General features: G+C 49.8%; 7 protein-coding genes across 7 annotated transcripts; 5 read left to right on the top strand and 2 right to left on the bottom strand.

Moving 5' to 3' along the window:
• Positions 1-549: 549 nt before the first annotated feature.
• On the top strand, positions 550-1,849 carry EsH8_III_000307 (polysaccharide deacetylase family protein; the record flags this gene model as incomplete). The annotated part of the gene is made up of 6 exons (XM_083262032.1): positions 550-575; positions 640-719; positions 803-1,361; positions 1,430-1,482; positions 1,547-1,674; positions 1,739-1,849. 6 exons carry the CDS (start codon positions 550-552, stop codon positions 1,847-1,849), a joined length of 957 nt encoding a protein of 318 aa, XP_083122519.1.
• A 489-nt stretch (positions 1,850-2,338) lies between these two features.
• EsH8_III_000306 (amidase signature domain-containing protein) lies at positions 2,339-4,429 on the bottom strand (the record flags this gene model as incomplete). The annotated part of the gene is made up of 5 exons (XM_083262031.1): positions 2,339-2,890; positions 2,941-3,300; positions 3,389-3,583; positions 3,664-3,928; positions 4,212-4,429. 5 exons carry the CDS (start codon positions 4,427-4,429, stop codon positions 2,339-2,341), a joined length of 1,590 nt encoding a protein of 529 aa, XP_083122518.1.
• Positions 4,430-5,205: 776 nt separating this feature from the next.
• EsH8_III_000305 (FAD binding domain-containing protein) lies at positions 5,206-7,318 on the top strand (the record flags this gene model as incomplete). The annotated part of the gene is made up of 3 exons (XM_083262030.1): positions 5,206-5,345; positions 5,406-6,886; positions 7,026-7,318. 3 exons carry the CDS (start codon positions 5,206-5,208, stop codon positions 7,316-7,318), a joined length of 1,914 nt encoding a protein of 637 aa, XP_083122517.1.
• Positions 7,319-8,421: 1,103 nt separating this feature from the next.
• Positions 8,422-10,325, top strand: EsH8_III_000304 (major facilitator superfamily domain-containing protein; the record flags this gene model as incomplete). The annotated part of the gene is made up of 4 exons (XM_083262029.1): positions 8,422-8,627; positions 8,703-9,212; positions 9,278-9,987; positions 10,093-10,325. 4 exons carry the CDS (start codon positions 8,422-8,424, stop codon positions 10,323-10,325), a joined length of 1,659 nt encoding a protein of 552 aa, XP_083122516.1.
• A 1,122-nt stretch (positions 10,326-11,447) lies between these two features.
• EsH8_III_000303 (alkene reductase) lies at positions 11,448-12,891 on the top strand (the record flags this gene model as incomplete). The annotated part of the gene is made up of 4 exons (XM_083262028.1): positions 11,448-11,555; positions 11,632-12,103; positions 12,167-12,440; positions 12,510-12,891. 4 exons carry the CDS (start codon positions 11,448-11,450, stop codon positions 12,889-12,891), a joined length of 1,236 nt encoding a protein of 411 aa, XP_083122515.1.
• Positions 12,892-13,439: 548 nt separating this feature from the next.
• On the bottom strand, positions 13,440-14,944 carry EsH8_III_000302 (uncharacterized protein; the record flags this gene model as incomplete). The annotated part of the gene is made up of 2 exons (XM_083262027.1): positions 13,440-14,801; positions 14,873-14,944. 2 exons carry the CDS (start codon positions 14,942-14,944, stop codon positions 13,440-13,442), a joined length of 1,434 nt encoding a protein of 477 aa, XP_083122514.1.
• An 874-nt stretch (positions 14,945-15,818) lies between these two features.
• Positions 15,819-19,038, top strand: EsH8_III_000301 (transcription factor domain-containing protein; the record flags this gene model as incomplete). Its single annotated transcript, XM_083262026.1, has 3 exons — positions 15,819-16,041; positions 16,149-17,739; positions 17,799-19,038. The coding sequence occupies 3 exons, from the start codon at positions 15,819-15,821 to the stop codon at positions 19,036-19,038; spliced, it is 3,054 nt and encodes a 1,017-aa protein (XP_083122513.1).
• Positions 19,039-19,457: the final 419 nt, after the last annotated feature.

Below are 19,457 nucleotides of genomic sequence, written 5' to 3'. Positions count from 1 at the left end.
GCTGGTTGTTGCATGTTACTTCGACTCCAGTCAGGGAGATAGGAAACCAATACCTCAGTTGCATTGTGGGGTAAGTGGGATTTGCATGGGTGTGGGTGACACTGCGGCAACAGAAGTGGGAGTGGGAGAATCCAAAAATGGGGGGAGGGCCTAACCACTCTCGTAATCAAGAGTGGGATGAGCGCCACCCACGGACGCCAACGCAAAGAGCGCCGACAATGTTGCGTGAGCCCACCAACACTCCAGACAACAATGGGGGTTAGTAGATAAGACGCGGCCGTTCGGGAAACCATGGAAAGCTCACCCCTGATTGCGGGGAAAGTCCTCGCATGCGGGGCAGCTTTGAGGAGGATCCATTTTGACCCGAGAGACGGAGGAGCTTTCAAGTCCATTGTGTACGGGAGTTTGAAGAGTTGTACCAACAGTCTGTTGGCATAAAATGCGGTATCAAAACCATCCCAAGAGAGCAATAACTACTTTTCAAACAAAATACACGTCAAGTCGAGACTACTGCATTGCAAAACCAATATTCAAAAACAACAGATCAAAATGGGAAAGAAGAAGGTTCTTGTCGGGTAATACGCCATAATGAGAGAATTTAAATACAGTAACAACCTTTAGCTAATATGACCATAACAGTTACGGCGTGGATATTGACGCCGTCGCGGGTTGGCTGGGCTCATATGGCGGTGAAGATAGCACCAGTGACATCAGTCGAGGTAGGCGAAGTTCCCTTGCATCCTTGTCCTTCCGTCTTGGTCCCATGAACAAACACTAACCGGAGCAATTCGATTCTATGTAGGAATCTGGGCTGGGACAATTGGTACACGCCGGCTTCTTAAGCTGTTCGAAAAGTACAACATAAAGGCGTCATGGTTTATTCCCGGCCATTCCCTTGAGTCCTTCCCGGAGGAATGTGCCATGGTGCGTGATGCAGGCCATGAAATTGGTCTTCATGGCTATAGTCACGAGAACCCCGTCGACATGACGCCGGAGCAACAGCGCGATGTTCTCGACAAGACTTGGAAGATGCTCACAGAATTCTGCGGCGGCAAGCCTCCAAAGGGCAGCGTGGCGCCATGGTGGGAAACTAGTCAAGAAGGGACCGAACTGCTGCTCAGCTACGGTATTGAGTATGATCACTCAATGTTGCATGACGATTGTCAAGCCTACTGGCTGAGAACCGGTGATTCTTGGACCAAGATTGACTATACGCAAAAGGCCGAGACGTGGATGAAGCCCCTGATCAAAGGCAAAGAAACCGGCCTCGTTGAGATCCCCGGAAGCTGGCTGTTGGACGATTTACCGCCTTTTGTTTTCATGAAAAACGCTCCTAATTCCCACGGTTGGGTGAATGCAAGGTGAGGGTTGGGCGCTGGACCGAGTTTGCTCCAACACCGTGGCGATGACTAATTCGGGTGTGACACAGAGATATCGAAGACATATGGCGGGACCACTTTGATTACTTTTACAGAGAATACGGTCAGTTTTATCCGACATATCGCTCTTAAAACATGGTAGTGATGGTTGGCTGATGCGAGGATAGACGAGTTCATATTCCCCATGACAATCCACCCGGATGCCTCGGGGCGACCCCACGCTTTGCTGATGCATGAGCGGATCATCGAGCACATCAATAAGCACGAGGGTGTCGAGTGGGTAACGATGGCAGAAGTAAGTGACCCGCCCCCATTCTTCATCCGCAATGTAATGGAAGCAGATGCTGACCATGGGAAAGATGAGCGACCATTTCAAGTCCAAGAACCCTGCACCGCAAGGGGCATTGATGCCTGCTAGTCGTGAGGAGGTGATGAAGAAATACGAAGACTGGAAGAAAACACAATCGTAGCTTGTAGGGATAGAAAGTATATATAATGTCCTTTGATAAGCCTAGATAATTGACATGCAATTAATCGAAAACGAAATTTGAACATTTTTACACGATGTTGATTTGGATCATGCCAAGTGATCCCTTGACTCGTATATAGTCTTGTTCTACTCACTGAAATACAAGTGTATGTCAGTTTTGTCTGAAAGTGGGATCAAGAGTCTCGACTCCGCCTGTTTTGTATGACTGTGGGTTGCAACTAAACATGCGCCTCAGATCCATACTTAAAACAACACATTTTAGGGACTCATAGGCCCGTTCTTTACGATGTGTCGGCAATCTAGTTTATCGAAGCAATTGTACTGCTGTAATAACAGCTTATATACATCGGGATAGCCTCCCCATGGTCTAGAGAGCAATATCTTAAGTTCTGTAACATACAATACAATAATCTCGAAGGATACGGCTTAGCGGTTTCGACAGATCCGAAAAGTGCAGTAGAGGTTCGACTCAGATGCTTTTACCTCGTAAAATATCATCTATAACCTTGCCGGCAGCAAGGACCATTTCCTCCTCCAGCTTCCTGCCGACAATCTGAAGCCCTGCTGGCAGGCCAAGCGATGTCATGTCTTCTCTATTGTCATCCCATAGAGTCTTGTTCCATTCGTCTTCTACACCCCTGGCCTCGGCTGTCCAAGGGTCATTGAGGTCTTCTCTGGAAGCTCGGCCCCCAGGTATTACCAACGCCGGGTAGTCTAGGAAATTCCAAATCTTCGTATATCCGACCCAACGACACCCGCCGTGTGGTACGGCGGTGTGCGGCATAGGTGGCATTAGCACAATATCCACCATGCGACCAGTCTTGGGTGACCGAATGGATTGCCATTTCTCCAAATAAGCTTGCTGTAATTCCCATTTGCGCCTGTTTAGTTGCCAGTACTCATAGATGGAAATTGGCTTGCCACGGTTGACTAGGCGTTCAACGTGAGGTATGAATGGTTCGCCACCAGCCAAGATATCGTTACGGATATCTTCACCACCGTCTGCCGTATAATAGAGGTCCTGCACAAGGTCAGCAAGATCGCACAATCCGAAAACCGGCGTTTACGGACCATTGTTCTGATACAATCTTCATGAAGACCAGCATTCCATTCCAAAACCTCATGGCCAGCTGCAGTGATGCTTTCGACGGCGGATCGCAAAATTCGTGTCAATGGCGGATGAGGTCGGACTACATTGTCATCAAACAATACGCCAATGGTAAGCGGGCGAGATGAGATCTCCTCGTATATATCCTCACGCCATGGAACCGGAGCGCAACGAGCATCCAGCTCCCATGGCTTGCCATTAACCAAATGCTTTATGGTCAGATGAATTGTATTCAGGGTACGAGCCATCGGACCAATTGCTGAAGGGACATGCTCCTGGCCTTCGGTGGAGACGGGAACCCCTCTGTACGGTAAGCGTGCGCTCTGTAGGATAGTTTAGCCACATATCGCCGATGATGACTGTTGGAGTCACTGCGTTTTGCTACGTGTTGTATCCAGTGAGGTGACCTACGCTAGGCTTGAAACCGTACAATCCCATCATATGAGACGGAATGCGAATGCTTCCTCCAATGTCTGTGCCCCACCCCAGCATGGTAGCTTCGGATGCGAGCAAAGCCGCCTCGCCGCCAGTGGAACCACCCGGAGTGTAGTTCTTGTCTATAGGATTTGTTGTCAGGCCCCAGAGAGGATTATCTGTCTCGCACCACTTTTCGAGAAACAGGCATGTAATTAGCCCTAAGTTCTTCGTAAAGGAGCTGTATTGGTCAATGGATGCTTAAGACTGACCATGATGCTCTGTGGCAAGTTTGACTTGGCGACAACTATCGCACCCAAAGACTGCAGCATTTTGACAACAACTGCATCATCTGATGCAGGCTTAAATGACCTACCCACATAGCCAAGGGTTGAGTCAACTCCTTTAACATTGAACTGATCTTTTAAAGTCACCGGAATCCCGTGCAGAGGTCCAATTAGAGTACCATGTCGACCGAGATGATCGTCTAACTCCTCGGCACGCTGCAAAGCATGACGGAACAATATCTCGGTCAAGCTTCGAACAGAAATTTATAATGTCAGTGAAAGCTCTGATACTTTAGGGTAGTTGCGATGATGTTGGCACGCTGCGTCCAACTAATTTCACCTACCAGTTTGTCTAAATAAAATTACAATTAGTTACTGCCATATTTTTGGGGATAGATACCATACCTTCTCATGTGCTTGCGAAGCTCTGTGCTCAGAATTTGTTAGGAGGCCAATTTCAAACACCTAAAAGAAACAGAATGGTGCACACACTCGAGAACGAGGGTTGTATTGCGACTGGAAAACGATCTTACTTTTTTATGTAGGCCTTGACAACAGCCACACTTGTGACATCGCCACGCGATATCATAGACACAAGATCAGCGGCATCTGCCACATGAGTGATCTCATTGATGTTTCCACCATCTTCCTCTTTGCTGGCAAATGCCGCAATTTCTTCTGTTTGGAGCTGTCGCTTTCTTGCAACTAAATCCCGCCAGGTCTCACTAACTTGTCCGTTTACGTGCTCCATTGTTCAGGCTAGACTTGAAAAATAACTTGAACAAAGATCAACAAAATATCCAAATGTAAATAAATAGTGTTGATACGCGGACAAGTTGCCTTGAGAAAGCGACTGAATGCGATTGTGAAAAATGTCGGTTGACTGGTGAGGCATGCGTGCGCCGAGGGAATCGGCATGCCGAACATCGCATGCCGAATATCGCATGCCGTGAGAACATTGATTGGAGGGAAGCCGGTAGGCGGAGCTTACAGGTCGGGCTTGAGTCGGTATGTTGCCGAAGCAGGCTTATCGGTGGAGAAGTAGATTACCGGGTGGCTTTTGCTCTTTTCCCCGCGGGTTACCACCAAATCCCCACGAGCGAGCTAGCGCAGGTTGTATTGCGACCCCCGTAAGTGGGGGATTGGGGCTGATATGGTAGCTGCGTTGGTTGGAGAGTGGGAGGTGGTGGGCATCGGCTGAGGTTGAAGCGTATTCGTCCTATCCCTGAGAGGCAAAGCTTAGGAGGAAACAACAATGTTCTAATGGAAGAGGCAGCTTGAGTTGCGCCAACATCAGCCGAACATCGAACCATTTCGGTGAAATGAGTCGATGAAAACCCTCACACGGCATTGATTCAGAATCCATCCCCAGATTTCCTTTACTTTTATACCGGAAAATTGAGCATATCCTCGTTGCATACGTACTTGGACCAACCAATTCACCATACCTCATCTTAACATACACACTTTCGCCTACGAATATCTAGTAACGCCGGTAGGAGTTGAACAAGCGGCACACGCCTTGCAATGACGACAACTTCAGCTGCGGCTGCGGGATCGCAGACAAATGGCGCCGCGAATGGACACAGTCATGAACATGCGAATGGAAATTCGGGGAAATCCGATGTCTGCGTGGTCGGAGCCGGTCCTGCCGGCTTGATGCTCGGGTTCGTGCCCCACCGCCTCCGGAATGCCGTCTCTCGGTGCTAACAGTGCAACCTACCCAGTTCTTTGCTGGCGAGGTTCGGACAAGATGTCGAAGTCATTGACGAGAGATCAGACCAAACAACCGTCGGTCGCGCCGATGGGATTCAGCCCAAGTCAATCGAGACATTGCAGATGCTCCGTTTGGGCGATGACCTTCTCCGCACCGGTGTCAAGGTTCACGACATCTGCATGTGGCAAAGCTCGAGTGAAGCTAACCTGCATCGGTTAAGCCGGTCAATTCACTACCCGGCATCTGTCGTGGACTTGCTGCAACCTTATATCTTGCTCTGCCACCAGGGCATGATCGAGGCCGTCTTCATTGATGACCTTCGAAAAAGTGGCGTTGAGGTTAAGCGCAGCCACAGCTTCCGGACATACAGCTCTTTGGACGACGGGTCTCTGCAGATCGACTGTGACCATCACCAAAATGGCCCGACGAGGATCATCTCAGACTATCTCGTGGGTTGCGACGGCGCACGTTCTCTTGTCCGAAAGAGCATCCCCGACACATATGCTCAAGGCAGTCCACATACCTCGGTATGGGGTGTTCTCGATGGTGAACTCGAGACTGACTTTCCAGACATCTGGAGCAAGACGGTGGTCTTCTCGGAACAGCACGGGTCCATTCTCATCATCCCACGAGAGCGCAACATGACCCGGTTCTACATTGAAATGAAGTCCTCAACTTCCTCAAAGGAGCTGGGTGAAGAGTTTGTGATGAACCAGGCACGATTGATCCTAGCACCATACAGTTTGAAGTGGCGGTCGGTGGAGTGGTTTGGCAACTACCAAGTCGCCCAGCGCGTTGCAGCACGCTTCACAGACCCGAGCCAACGCGCCTTTATTGCCGGAGATGCCAGCCACACCCACAGCCCGAAAGCTGCCCAGGGCATGAACACAAGCATTCACGACTCCTGGAACCTTGGGTGGAAGCTTAATTTGAGCCTGCGCGGGCTGGCCAAGCCGGGCGTTTTGCTGGGAACATATGAGCAGGAGCGCAAAAAGATTGCGCACGATCTTATCAACTTCGATTTTGAACATGCCAACGAGATCGCACGTGGCGACGCCAAACGGCTTGCCGAAAACTTCAAGACAAACACACGTTTTATCTCAGGCGTTGGTGTTGAGTACAGTGAAAATGAGCTGAATCGGGGACGTGCAGATGTCACGCAGGGCGCTGCAAAGCCGGGCTGCAACCTTCCACCTGCGAAGGCGACGCGCTACATCGATGCTTGTCCAATTGATGTCCAGCTCGACATCCCAATTTTGGGACAGTTCCGCGTTTATGCTATTTTGGACAATGTCTCCAGCAGTGCTGGGGCCTCGTTCCTGAGCAGCTTCAGCAACGCCGTGGCATCTGCATCTTCTCTCGTGTCACGTCTATCGAGAGCTGCTGCTCAGTCGTACGAGGCTAAGCCAAGAGCCAAACGATCTGATGATATCCATGTGCGTCCCGAGAGATACACTCCGGTCAGCCAACTTTGCACATTTGGACTCATAAGTGAGTTGTTTTCAATTTCCCCCCTCTTTCCCCCTCTTCCCCCCCGCCGGAGGAAGCTCCGAGCAGTTTTCCTTAGCCAATTAGTGGATAGTTTCGGCCCATGTGCTTCTCCGTGCTTTGCTGACTCGGGTTCCAACAGCATCTACGGACAAGAACAATTTCGAAATCGCCTCTCTGCCACCTCTCTTCTCCAAGGGTGGTTGGACTGTCTACTTGGATGATGTGGCACACCTAGACACGCAGGGCCTGTCGTGTACCGACAAGTGGCTGGGTGGTCTCGCACCGGACGAAGCTGCAATTGTTGTCGTTCGACCGGATGGATATGTAGGGTCAATTAGTCGCTGGTGCGATGCGGCTTCTGGCGCCGGCGAATCGGCAGCCCAGTGGCTAGACGACTATTATGATGGTTTTCTGCAAGCGCCGGATAGTTAATTTGCGCTTGCTGCGGGCTGACGTAGTAGTCAGAGCGGTGTGGGCTGTAGGCAGACGAGCAATGAGACATGCCGGGTAGCACAAGCGGCACAACACATGTTAATACGAGTCAAATGTGCCTTTGTGATTCTAGAGGCAGTCAGGTACTTGGCAGTACGTACTCTACATACAATATGAACGCAATTTTAGAGTCTTCCTGGCTAGCCGCCAACAATACTTTGCATGCGTACCAAGGAACACATCTTTACTGGAAGTGTGTACTATCCTTTTGTGCGTCCCCCCGCTTCTGCTCTAGTCTGTTTACCAGTGCATTGGAGCTCTTTTTGTTATGTCATCAGCAAATGGAATTGCAGAGATTTTGCAGAGATTTTAAGATGGGTTTTTTCGAATTGCGTGCCCCCCGGAATGCAGCCAACCCGCAGCTATGAAATCATCGCAGCACTTAATGCGGCGTAGGGTTTCAATTGGTTTCCCTGTTTTCCGAACTCAAAACGCGGCTCGACGCGGCGCGTGGTCGAGGTGATTGGAGAGACAGAATCAGCATCCCAGCAGGAATGGAGCCGTCGTCAGGTTTTGGAAGTGGTCTTGCATTCCAAAGTGGGGGTGGAGACCCGTAATCTCTAGGATTAATCCCAGAGCTTCCATTGGGGCGATACACCGTCGGTGACAGGTAGAGGGGAGCTCGAGGAGATAGATCCCTTGATATGCATCTGCGCAGGCGAGTAGTAGCCCAGCTTTATCTCCATATCTCCATCTTGAGGCTGAGGTGAAGATCGCCCCGGCAGAATAGGACCCTTGATTTGTCCCTCTCCCCAGAAAACCCCTGGAACATTGTGGTACCTCACTATGTCAGCTGTGGAGTGGTTTACTAACGTGTTGCCCATTCCATTCGGCCTTGGCTCCAGTTCCCTGGACTCTCGCGACCTTTGGTTGAACGGCTACTAGCTCCTTGGTGAACCTTGTCTCAATAAAGCTAAGGGTCCAGCGCCCTGCGAAGCTCGTGTCATTGGATTTCAGGTTCCAGGCTTCTCGTCTTTCTTTCGTGAGAGCAGAGCCCAATTTTTGGATTGTTTTTTTGTCTTGCGACAACACCGTTATTCAAGATGTCTACACCAAGCGAGAAGAGCGTTGGCAAGGGTCTGAATGAGCAAGGCCTTACCCAAACGCTCTCTGGCTCTGTCCAGAATGGCGAAGCTGATTCATGCGCGGATTCGGCCATCCGTGATTTCTACAAGGGTGCTGTGAACGAGGAATACCGCCTGAAGTCAGAGCTGATTGCAAAGCACCTGGGAGAGATTGGCATGGGAAAGTGAGTTGTCCCACCTCGGCATTCGATCATAATGTGATCTGCAGAAGTGCTAACCGGCGCCGTGGCGTCAATCAGATTTCAATGGATTCTCTTCGTCGTCAACGGCTTCGGCTGGATCGTCGATAATTTCTGGTCCCAAGGCATCACGGCGATCCGACCGCCGATCTCCAATGAATTTACCGATATTGCACGCCTCAGCTTCAGCTCCGTTGCTTATTATGTCGGTCTTATTGTTGGCGCCTCGTTTTGGGGTACCACGGCCGATCTGATTGGCCGCAAACCAGCCTTCAATGCAACAATCCTCTACGGCGGTGTTTTTGCCTGCGCGGTAGCCGGAGTTCAGAACTTCACTGGATTTTGCGTCTTGTGGGCGATCATCGGCACAGCAGCGGGAGGCAATGTACCTGTCGACAGTGTCGTATTCCTCGAATTCGTACCACAGACCCATCAGTGGCTGCTCGTCAGCCTGTCGGCGTGGTGGAACTTGGGACAGGTCATTGTGTCTCTCCTGGCTTGGGTGTTTTTGGCACACTTTGCGTGTCCCTCGACTGACGCTCCCTGCCGAATGCAGGACAACATGGGCTGGTAAGTTTGACATTAGTAGATTTCTACGCATTATGGCCGAGAACCTGGCTAACATTCTGTGATAGGCGCTACCTCATGATCACGCTCGGTGGCATCGCTATTGCCTTCGGACTAATTCGAATTATCGCATTCAAGATCCCTGAGTCGCCGAAGTTCCTCATTTCCAAAGGCCGCGACGCCGAGGCTGTCGAAGCCGTCAACTACATTGCCCGATACAACGGTCGCCCAGAGACACTCACTCTCGACATGCTTCAGGCCATTGACAGGCGTTGCAGCGGCGTCCTGGCTACAGACGATGGCGGAAGCAGCACGGTTACACCTGTGGATGCTGACGTTGCCACGCGTGGGGCTGGACTGTCTTATGTGGAGATTCTGAAAGAGAGCTTTAGAGACTACAATGCCGACAACTACAAGAAACTGTTTGCTGGTCGGAAGATGGCCCAACATACAGCAGTCACTTTCCTTATCTGGCTCACCGTGGGGGTGGCCTACCCTCTCTACTTCGCCTTCATTCCGTCGTATTTGGAGACCAAGGCAACTTACTCCACGAACACGTCTCTTGATCATACCTACATGATCTACTGCATTGTATCATCGGCCGGAGTGATTGGGCCGATAGCCGCTGGATTCTGCGTTGAGACGCGATTTGGTCGCCGTTGGATGATGGCTGCATCTGCAGTTCTGACAGGAGTTTTCCTTTTTGCTTACACGGCCGTTGGCACAGAAGCAGCGGACATTGGCTTTCAGTGCGCCACCGCAATCCTCGGAAACTTCGGTAAGTTTGAAGTTCGCATCCGATATTTTTCTGGAACATCTTTGCTCCCAAGGTGGCTGGAGATCTTGGACATAACACAGGGGTTTGCTAACAAGCACTTTGCAGAATATGCCGTCATGTACGCATTTACGCCTGAATCCTTCCCCGGCCCTGTCCGTGGAACTGGCACCGGCATTGCCGCCACTCTTCTTCGAGTCGGTGGCCTAGTCGCATCATTTATCTCAACGTATGCTGGATATACTACTGTGCCAATATATGCCAGCGCGGCATTATGGATTTTAGTGGGCGTCTTCTGCTTCGGCCTGCCCTACGAGACTCACGGGCATGCATCTATTTAATTGTTAGATTTGCGGACGGATTGCATCTTTTCCTTTGGCTTGGATCTCGAAAACTTAATAACAGGGGATATATCGCTACTCTAGGAGAGAAGTTACAAAACAATAGAGATTATTCACTCCATTAGACAATAACTTACTCCACACATGATCTATTCTGATGTAAATTACATGGTCAGGAGACTTCCCCCTGTTCGTACAATCACTTTTTGGTTCGCTGTATTTCACAGGTGTTGCTGAAACAACCATTGGTAGTCTGCTGTAGCAGGTTGCTCTTTTCAACGCCAAGTCCTAAGATCAGAGGCGAATTCTAGCTGTTAAGTCTGAAATTTTTTTTTACATTCAGCCAAGCTCATATTACTACTAGAACTAGATATTCCAATTGAAAACTTTTGAAGAATTGGTTTCTTCCTCATGCCCCCAACTTCTAGTCTCTTTACAAACATGTGAGGAGTATATGGAGTTGTGACCCAACAGGTCAACAGCATTACATTAGCATTCTGATACCTCCATTCTTTGCCAACAGAAGTGTAATGCACATGGCATATCCAATAAAAGGCTGTGTCTTTCCGTTATCGCATACCTAGTTTGAATAAGATTGCTGCCCCACGAATAATGTCTCCATCTCCATGTGCAAGCATGCGGGGGTAAGGGTGCAGCCTCCCGCATTCCCGAGTTCCCCTGAACTAGCTTATCGGCTGCCGAATGTAACTCGCATGGTATACTAATCAGTTGATGGTATGAAGTGGACTGGCCGTTCCTGGTTGTCCAGATAAGGCAATCTGCGCATCACCCTTTGGTACATAACAATTGTCCCCCACTCCCGAGATACGTCTCCCACTACCCCAACTCAGGGCAACTCCACTCCCACTTCTAGAGTTGGGGTGCTAGTGCACTTGCAGTCACAGATCAACACGACGATCTCGAAAACTGGCAAATCTCACTTACCGAACGGTAGGCTTGTAACTTTGCAAGTTTTGTTCAAGCCTCAGCGGATCTATTCAAAACCTGGCAGTTCCAACAATGCTTATGGCTTATTAGTGCACAACTACTTCAGAATACTTCCTATCCGACGTGGAAAGCGATAATCTATTATCGATCATCATTCCCCAATAGTAACGAACTATGCCTAAAGCAACTACGCCTCCCCCGGCCTTTGCCGCCCTCAAGGACACGGTCCTATTCGCTCCTTCGAAGCTTGGTAGCCTCAGCCTCAAGCATCGTATTGTGCAAGTATGTCAACATCATTTAGATAGAACTATTCAGTGCCCCTTGTTTTATGCAAGAAGTATATGCTAATTAACTATAGGCACCGACCACCCGCATGAGAAGCGAGTATGAGTCTCGTGGCGTTCATGTTCCTGGTGAGCGTGTCGCTAAGTACTACGGCGAACGGGCCAGTGCCGGTGGTCTCCAAATCAGTGAGGCCACTGATATCTGCCTTGACGCTAGTGCGTACCCTGGTGTTGCTGGTGTTTTTACCGATTCGCAGTTGCAAGGCTGGCGTAAGGTGACGGATGCCGTGCACGCTAAGGGCGGGTTTATCTTTGTGCAGCTTTGGCACACTGGCAGAGCCTCATCAGCTGGAATGAGAGGAGGCAAAACCCCTGTGTCTTCCGGTAGCCAGCCTATGGACGGTAAATATTTGGACGGGGTTGAGTGCAAAGATGCACCCCCGCGGGGTTTGGAAGTTGAGGAGATTCATGCATTGACGGCCGAGTGGGCCGCTGCTTCGAAGAGAGCAGTCGATATTGCTGGATTTGATGGTGTTGAGATTCATGGTATAAATAACCTTACTCAAGGTCGCGACCAGCTATGCAATGTTTGACTGACAAGTAAAACAGGAGCCAACGGTTATCTCCTTGAACAGTTCCTCCACGATAACATCAACACTCGCACCGACCAGTATGGTGGTTCAGTAGAGAACAGGTCAAGGTTCCTATTTGAAGTCTTGTCGGCTGTCACTACTGCTATTGGGCCAGAGAAAGTTGGCCTTCGACTTTCCCCTTACAACTACTTCCAAGGCACGAGGGATAGTGATCCTAACAAGCACTGGTCTTCAATCTGCCAGCGTATTGCTGAGTTGCCGGAAAGCCAGCGGCCAGTTTATGTGCACATGTAAGTTGACTCTGCTCTATAGCCAAAGTGAAGATACAGAGACTAACTCTTGACATTACTTGAACTCAGGATCGAGCCACGATTTGACGAGGTTCTGGATGAGGAACAGAAGCTTGCATCCTTAGCTGGATCCGGCTCGGAAGTAAAACAGACCAACAACCTGACTCAGTTCAGGGACATTTTGAAACCTGCAGGCATTCAATTCTTGGCTGCTGGAAATTTCAACCGCGAGAATGCTGTTTCAAAGCTGAAGAGTGGTGAAGCCGATGCAATTGTATTTGGCAGACACTTCATCGCTAACCCTGATCTGGTTGAACGGCTGAGAAATGGCTGGTCATTGAACCCTTATGACCGATCCACATTTTATGGAGCGAATCCCCCTGAGAAGGGATACAATGATTATGAGTTCTACAAGGTTGATAACTCGGAGATTACTGCCACCGCCCAATAACTGTTTGGATATGGCATCAGGAATTAGAAATGCATCTTAACGTTTCATGATGATAGATAAGTCAGGCAATTTCAATGACTTGCATAAACTGTCAACTTCCCTCAAAAGTGCTGCATGTCACTCAAGCCTCTACTTGACTTACTGCTACGACTTTGATTGTACCCTTTCCAAATATCATTGGTGATTCCAATTATGCAGTCCACAACCTGAGTATATTAGGCTCATCTCGATCTAACTTTGTTTCACTACTCTGACACATGAACATCGATAGACAGAGGGAGTGTACATTGTTGGCAAGTTCCGTCATTGTTTTCGTGATTATCAGCTACAGATTTCTCGAGCCTCTCCCAAATGGTCGTTGACTTGTACTATGAAAGAGAAATTTACAGGAGAGGGAGAAATGTAGATAAAGACCACTGTCTATGTTCGAGTACATTTGAGCGATTCCACACAGCTTATAAACACATTGCATGATTAATATGGCCATTAAAACTGGAACTTCTTACAAGCAACACTATAACTTGAATCTTACAATTAACAGCTAACGCTTACAGACTTGCTCGAGGAGGTTGGTCGCTCGAAGTTGACGAGCAAGTCAGAGCTGTAGGCCATTTCGCTTCAATGTCCTCCCACATATCATACGTCAACAACCATCGGCCAACCCCATGGTATCTCCACGGAAATGGATCATCACCGGTTTCTTGTAATTTCGGCAAAACAGGCGACTCTCCGCTCAGCCACTTCTCATCCATGTCTCCGAACTGCTTAAACTTGGCATCCCGCTCAACTTGCTCCTGGCCGTCATGAAGGTGGTACATCCATTGATTGTAGGTGCCACGGCGGACAACGCTCTCGGTCCTCTCTCGCCGGCAGTCCTCATAAATCTTCAACGCCTTTTGTTTGGATGCTGGCGACTTGTCAGACAACCGAGCCAGACACAAGCCCAGAACGCCGCCGTCCTCCAGCGCCATTCCTGCACCACTGGCAAGATACGGGAGAGTGGCATGCACGGCATCGCCAAGCATAGTGAAAGCGCCAGAGGGGTGTGACCAGGTAGGCTCGAGGCCAGGCCTAATGCAAAGTCGCCATTTCAGGACCTCGTCACACATCTGCAGCATTTTACCGATTCGTGGGTCCCATCCGTCAAAATGGGCACGCATTTCGTCGATATTGCCTTGCAAAGTGTTGCCGCCATCGATTGGCATATCATCCGGCACCAGCAGCACCATGTTGAACAATTTGCCGCCCTTCAGCACGTAATTGACGGCGTGCTTGTCTGGCCCGACCCAGTAGTTGACTTGCGGGTTCTCCACAAAGTGACGCAGTTCTGGGTCTTTGAGCATGTCGGATGTGTTGAGGAGGAGTCGGTATGCCAGGTCGCCTGTCAACTGAGGCGGGTCCGATTTACATAGGAACTCTTCCCTCAACTTTGAGTTGATTCCATCGGCCCCAACGACAAGATCAGCAGTCATACTTCGGCCATCGGCAAGAAAAACGGTTGCTGTGGTCATATCCGGGGCGACGGTGAATTTGTCGACTTTGGCGTTTGTTTCGAGTTTCGCGCCTAGCTCTACCGCACGCTCAAGAAGACATCGATGAAGATCAGAACGATGAAAATCCCAAAAGGGAAAGCCACCTGCTGCCGCTGCGTAACTGTGATAATCCATGTCGGATAGAAAGTTCCCCTTCCAGCCGATGAAATTGCATTTTTGAGGCTTCGTAGCATATTTTTCGAGTTTTTCCTCCAGGCCCCAAGAGAAAAGAACGCGTGCTGCGTTGGGAAGTACTTGGATACCGGCGCCGACTTCGCCTATGTTTGAGGCGGCTTCCAAGACCGTAACGTCATGCCCAGCAAGCAGTGTTGAGATGGCTGCCCCCAGACCACCCAGGCCGGCCCCGACAATAATCACCTGTTATGATATCAGGCATTAGCTAAACGAACAACGAGCGACCGAATAACTAGAAAAGATGAGAAACTTGCATGTAGCTTGCTCCTGTCATCCCGATGTGTCTTTTCTTGGACAAGGTAACTTCTGGATGCACGAGACGACATGATGGCACAGAATACTATTGGTTCAAAAAACCTGTCCAAGCTTCGAAGAGGGAGCGAGTTGGTGGTTCAGCAGCAAGGAAGACACGGGAATGTGATTGCCGATGAAATCCGCGATTTAACCTAAAATCCTGGTGTGTCCCATCTACTCCGCACCTCCAGATGCGGGAGCTGACTTCTATACAAAGCAATCCCGACTATGCAGCAACCAATACGTATCAGACCCGAAATTTGAAAAGATGTTTCCAGTAAGAAGAGTGGAATTGATCACATCACTCCTCTTGTCCGAACCAAACGCTGCAGGAGGCTCTCAGTGGCTCATTTCAAGCTGCAAGATTGCCGAAGTCGACGCTTCCCCTCTTCGGATATGAAAGTCCGATGCCATCACCACCATGCCTGGAAAATAACGAACATCTCCAATGCCCGCCCGTACAACCCAATGAGATAAGGCACGCCCGCAGTGGGAGGTTAACAGACATGCGCCGAAGCTGGTTACCCCACTCTTATCTCTCAGGACGCTGTTGAATTTGGATCGGAGATCCGGCCGCTTATCGTAAGTGGCAAGAGTGGGGGAGGGGCCGATGCGTAAAATCGGTATTGTGTCATTATCTCATTCCTATCAAGATCCTGGACCAGGGGTTTATGTGCCGGGTATTGTTACTACTCTGGACATGTATCAAGAAATGCGGAGAATGTCTTTAGGCCCTATGACCATCCCCATTCCCCCATCTCTGAGGCTATCAATGTGAACGATTGAGCCGTAATTCACCCTGCCAGCTCTCATTCAGCCCTCTTTCTTACCTCGGTTTCTGATAGTTCTCTTTTTCAGGGGTAATACCAGTCTGCTCGGGAGTGGATGCCAGAACCGGTAGCAGCAATGGACGGCTCTCAGGATGTAGCGAGTCGCAATGACAGCCATCGTCACTCGGAGAGTTCAGAAGGGTTTTCAGGTGAAGAGAAGACTTTCACTTGCACTCACTCGGGGTGCAACAAACGCTTCACCCGCGCTGAGCACATGCAGCGCCATGCTCTTAATCATATGCCTGGTGGATTGAGCTGCGATATCTGCCGTGCTCATTTTAAACGGCCTGACCTGTTGAGTAAGTGGTATCTAGTGCATGCTGTTGGTCATGAACTACTACTCATGGCCCTGCTTAAGCGCACCGAAATGTGATCAATGCATGAATTACTTGGCTAATATGACCAGAACGGCATATGGACCGGCACCGCCAAAAAGACTTAGAAGCAGGCGCACCTGGTTCGGGCATTTTAGATACGAGAAAAAGATCCTGGAAGGCTCCTGACGGCTCGGTTGTTGAAAAACGGCCCTGCCCAAATCCTCCTGGACGGGGCAGGGCGTATACAGGACGTGCGCGCCCACAAGCGCAACAAGTTCCTTCACCGGAGCCTGAACCCACCGACGCCAATCATAGTTTATCGTCGTCGCAAGATCCAACTTCAGAACAACATTACTTAGGCGAGAGCATATCACCTGGTGATCTACGACGTACTACAGTGGAATTGCGGCCAGCACATTCAAACACCAACCAACCATACTCTCTTGGTCGTGGGGGAGTATTCAACCCATCAGAGACCATCAATAACTTCTCCGGGTTCCCCCCTTCCTTACAGTTCCAAGACTTCATCACGACGGACAACCAGTTTGACATCGATGCAACCCAGCCACAGGGCTGGGGCGAACAATACTTTGCATGTGATCAACTGGATTATGATCAAGTCTTCCAGCCAGATACTGCCAGTTCATTTAATATGCCATACACGACTGCCTTAGATTACAACTGGCTTTTCGACATACAAGAATCCTCAGTGCCTGCCACGAGTTCAAGACCTGCAAACAAGAACCAAGATTTTGAAACTCAGATCGGCGGCAGTCAATCTGTCCCTAGAACGCAACCAAACTTTGCTATTACACCAGAGTCCATGAAGAGTGCCCAGCTGTGGACAGAAAGCATGGACCATACTCCAAAGGAAGTCAGACGAGGAGAAAACTCGACTGGTCCTGTCAACGACTTCCAAGCCGAATCACAAGACGTCATAAGGCGGCCGGTTACACACAATTCAAGAGAAAGGAGCACAGATATCACGGCACCTCGTAGAGACATAGAAGCTCCACCGACAACTCGCAAACCTTACACTGCGATCGGCGGAATAGCGCCAGCGGAGCCAGAGCGGCCACTTTCATCTTTGAGAAAGCCGCTCACGATCCCATCGATCGATGATGACATTCGGGAGACTCTGTTAAACGTAATCGACAACGCAAAACCTTGCCTGCCCGATCAGAGACTTACAATCTGGGAACACCCCTTGCTAACAACAGAATCTCTGAAATCATACCTGGGCCTGTTTTTCAACAGATTTAATACTGCGTATCCATTGATTCACCTAGAAACATTCAATTGCAGAAGCACCGAGCCACTTCTCCTTCTCTCAATTTTGCTCTTGGGCGCAACTTACTCGAGCAAGGATTGTCACCAACTGGCTGTCTGCATCCACGATGTCATCCGGCCGAGCATCTTCGCCCACGCGGGATTTTCGCCTAGACCAGAGCTATGGACATTACAAACAATCTTGTTAGTCGAATGTTTTGGGAAATCCCGGGCTGGACAAAAGCAGCACGACATGAGTCACTTGTTCCACGGTCTTTTGATCAATCTTATTCGGCGCTCTGACTGCCAATCGGTGCGGCCTCCTGGGCCTCCGCCGGTTTCCGGTGAAGATAATGCCGACTTACTTGAGAAGGCTTGGAGAAAGTGGGCTGATGCGGAGCAAAAGAAGAGGTATGCCTGCGTCTGGAAAGTTCCCTGTTACTGGGAAGATGATCTAACATACAATGCAGACTCGCCTTATTATGTTTCATGTGGGACACCCAGCACGCAGTTCTCTTTTGCCAAAGCCTTTGTATGTCTGCATTTGAACTGCGTCTCGAGCTACCCTGCAGCCAAAGTATTTGGGAAGCACGAGATGCTGCATCCTGGGCATCAACTTGGCGTTCAACTTTCGGCGACCAGAGAATGTTCTACCTACCAACTCTCAAGTCATACCTAACCCCGTCGACCTCACGTCCCACCGGTCTTACCGGATTCTCAAGGATTCTAGTGCTTCATGGTCTTATGTCTATCTCTTGGGACATGGGAAGACGTGACCAGACTGCCCTTGGTGTTGTCTCTGGGGACGGCCGTGGGGGGGATTGGCGGAGGCTGGTGAGGACCGCCTACGATGTATGGAAGAGTGACTTTGATGCCTATTGCTCAGGTTTCTCGGCTCAGATGCAACGACGCTCACCGTCACGACCCCAAGGAAGTAGCCAAAGTGACATCGACGACGAGACGCGGCGGGTCGAATTCGAATCTTTTGCAGCCGCCTACAAGGCCCTTTACCATTCCGCGCAAGCATTGCTTAACATGGACTTTTTGGACGTTCAAATTTACGCCGGAGCACGCCACATTCTTGGTAGACCGGTCCAGCAAAAGGACTACCTTCGATCTGCGCAAGTGGTCAAGAAATGGGCGGCCGCAAGCATTGGGGGACCACAAGAAGACCATTCTGCAGGTATGAGACGGAGTCATGGATATACTTCTGTTGGAGATACTGAAGAGTCAGGCAACCACACGAAGCAATCCGCGTCGGCAGCAGCCTGGCATTCGGCGCAGATGTTGAGGGAGACCAAGCGGGCGCTCAGCAACACAGAAGCCATGAACCTCTTCCACGTACCTTGGTGCCTATACTTGGCGACTCTGACGTGCTGGGCCTATCATCACGCTCGCCCCAGTCGCCCCTATGGAACTTCATCTCGCAGGGACTTTGACAACTTTGGCGATGATGAGTTAGATATGGAAGAAGACGAGATGATTTGGGATCCGCAGGGCGAGATGGACGCTCTAGTGACAAGCCTTTCGGAACGGTCGGAACGCAGCGAGGTTGCATTTAGGAGAGAGCGGCGGAGGACAAATGGGTTGGTGTGGATAATGGCGGATATCTTAACGACAGTGCGGTGGGGTATTGTGCATGCGGGTGTTGTCGTGCTACGGGGTCTGGTGCCTCAACGATTAATCAACCAGTACGAAGAGGTTATTTGAAGCTCAGAAACACATGAACTCCTAAAAAGAAGGAAAATTTCTTTGATACTAGACTTCAGGTATGATTTTCGAATCAAGACATTGATCAAGCACCAATCAAATCAGGCAGAAATATTTGACGACTGTGTGCACAGAAGATGTCCATTCCATGACCCCATAGAAATTATATCACTTCTGATAAAGAATGAAGCTAATTTCCGGGGCGAAACGCCCAGATGTTTGATAGCATAGCCTGGCGGCTGGTGCGTTGTTGGAATTTCTCAACTAGGAATCTCGGCGCCGAAGTTTGCAAACTTTGTCTGCATGGAGTCACTTGCCCACGGCAAGAGGGACTTTTAGCCTGAAGTTGATCGAAATAATCACGTATATAGGTCTACCGTATCTGAGTTTGAAAATCGATTTTCTTTTTCGCATACCTG

Source organism: Colletotrichum jinshuiense, chromosome 3 (assembly GCF_051148585.1).
Source record: "Colletotrichum jinshuiense chromosome 3, complete sequence".
NCBI classification, from domain to species: domain Eukaryota; kingdom Fungi; phylum Ascomycota; class Sordariomycetes; order Glomerellales; family Glomerellaceae; genus Colletotrichum; species Colletotrichum jinshuiense.
The sequence above is the reverse complement of the archived record's forward strand: the minus strand, read 5'-3'. Positions and strand labels throughout refer to the sequence as shown.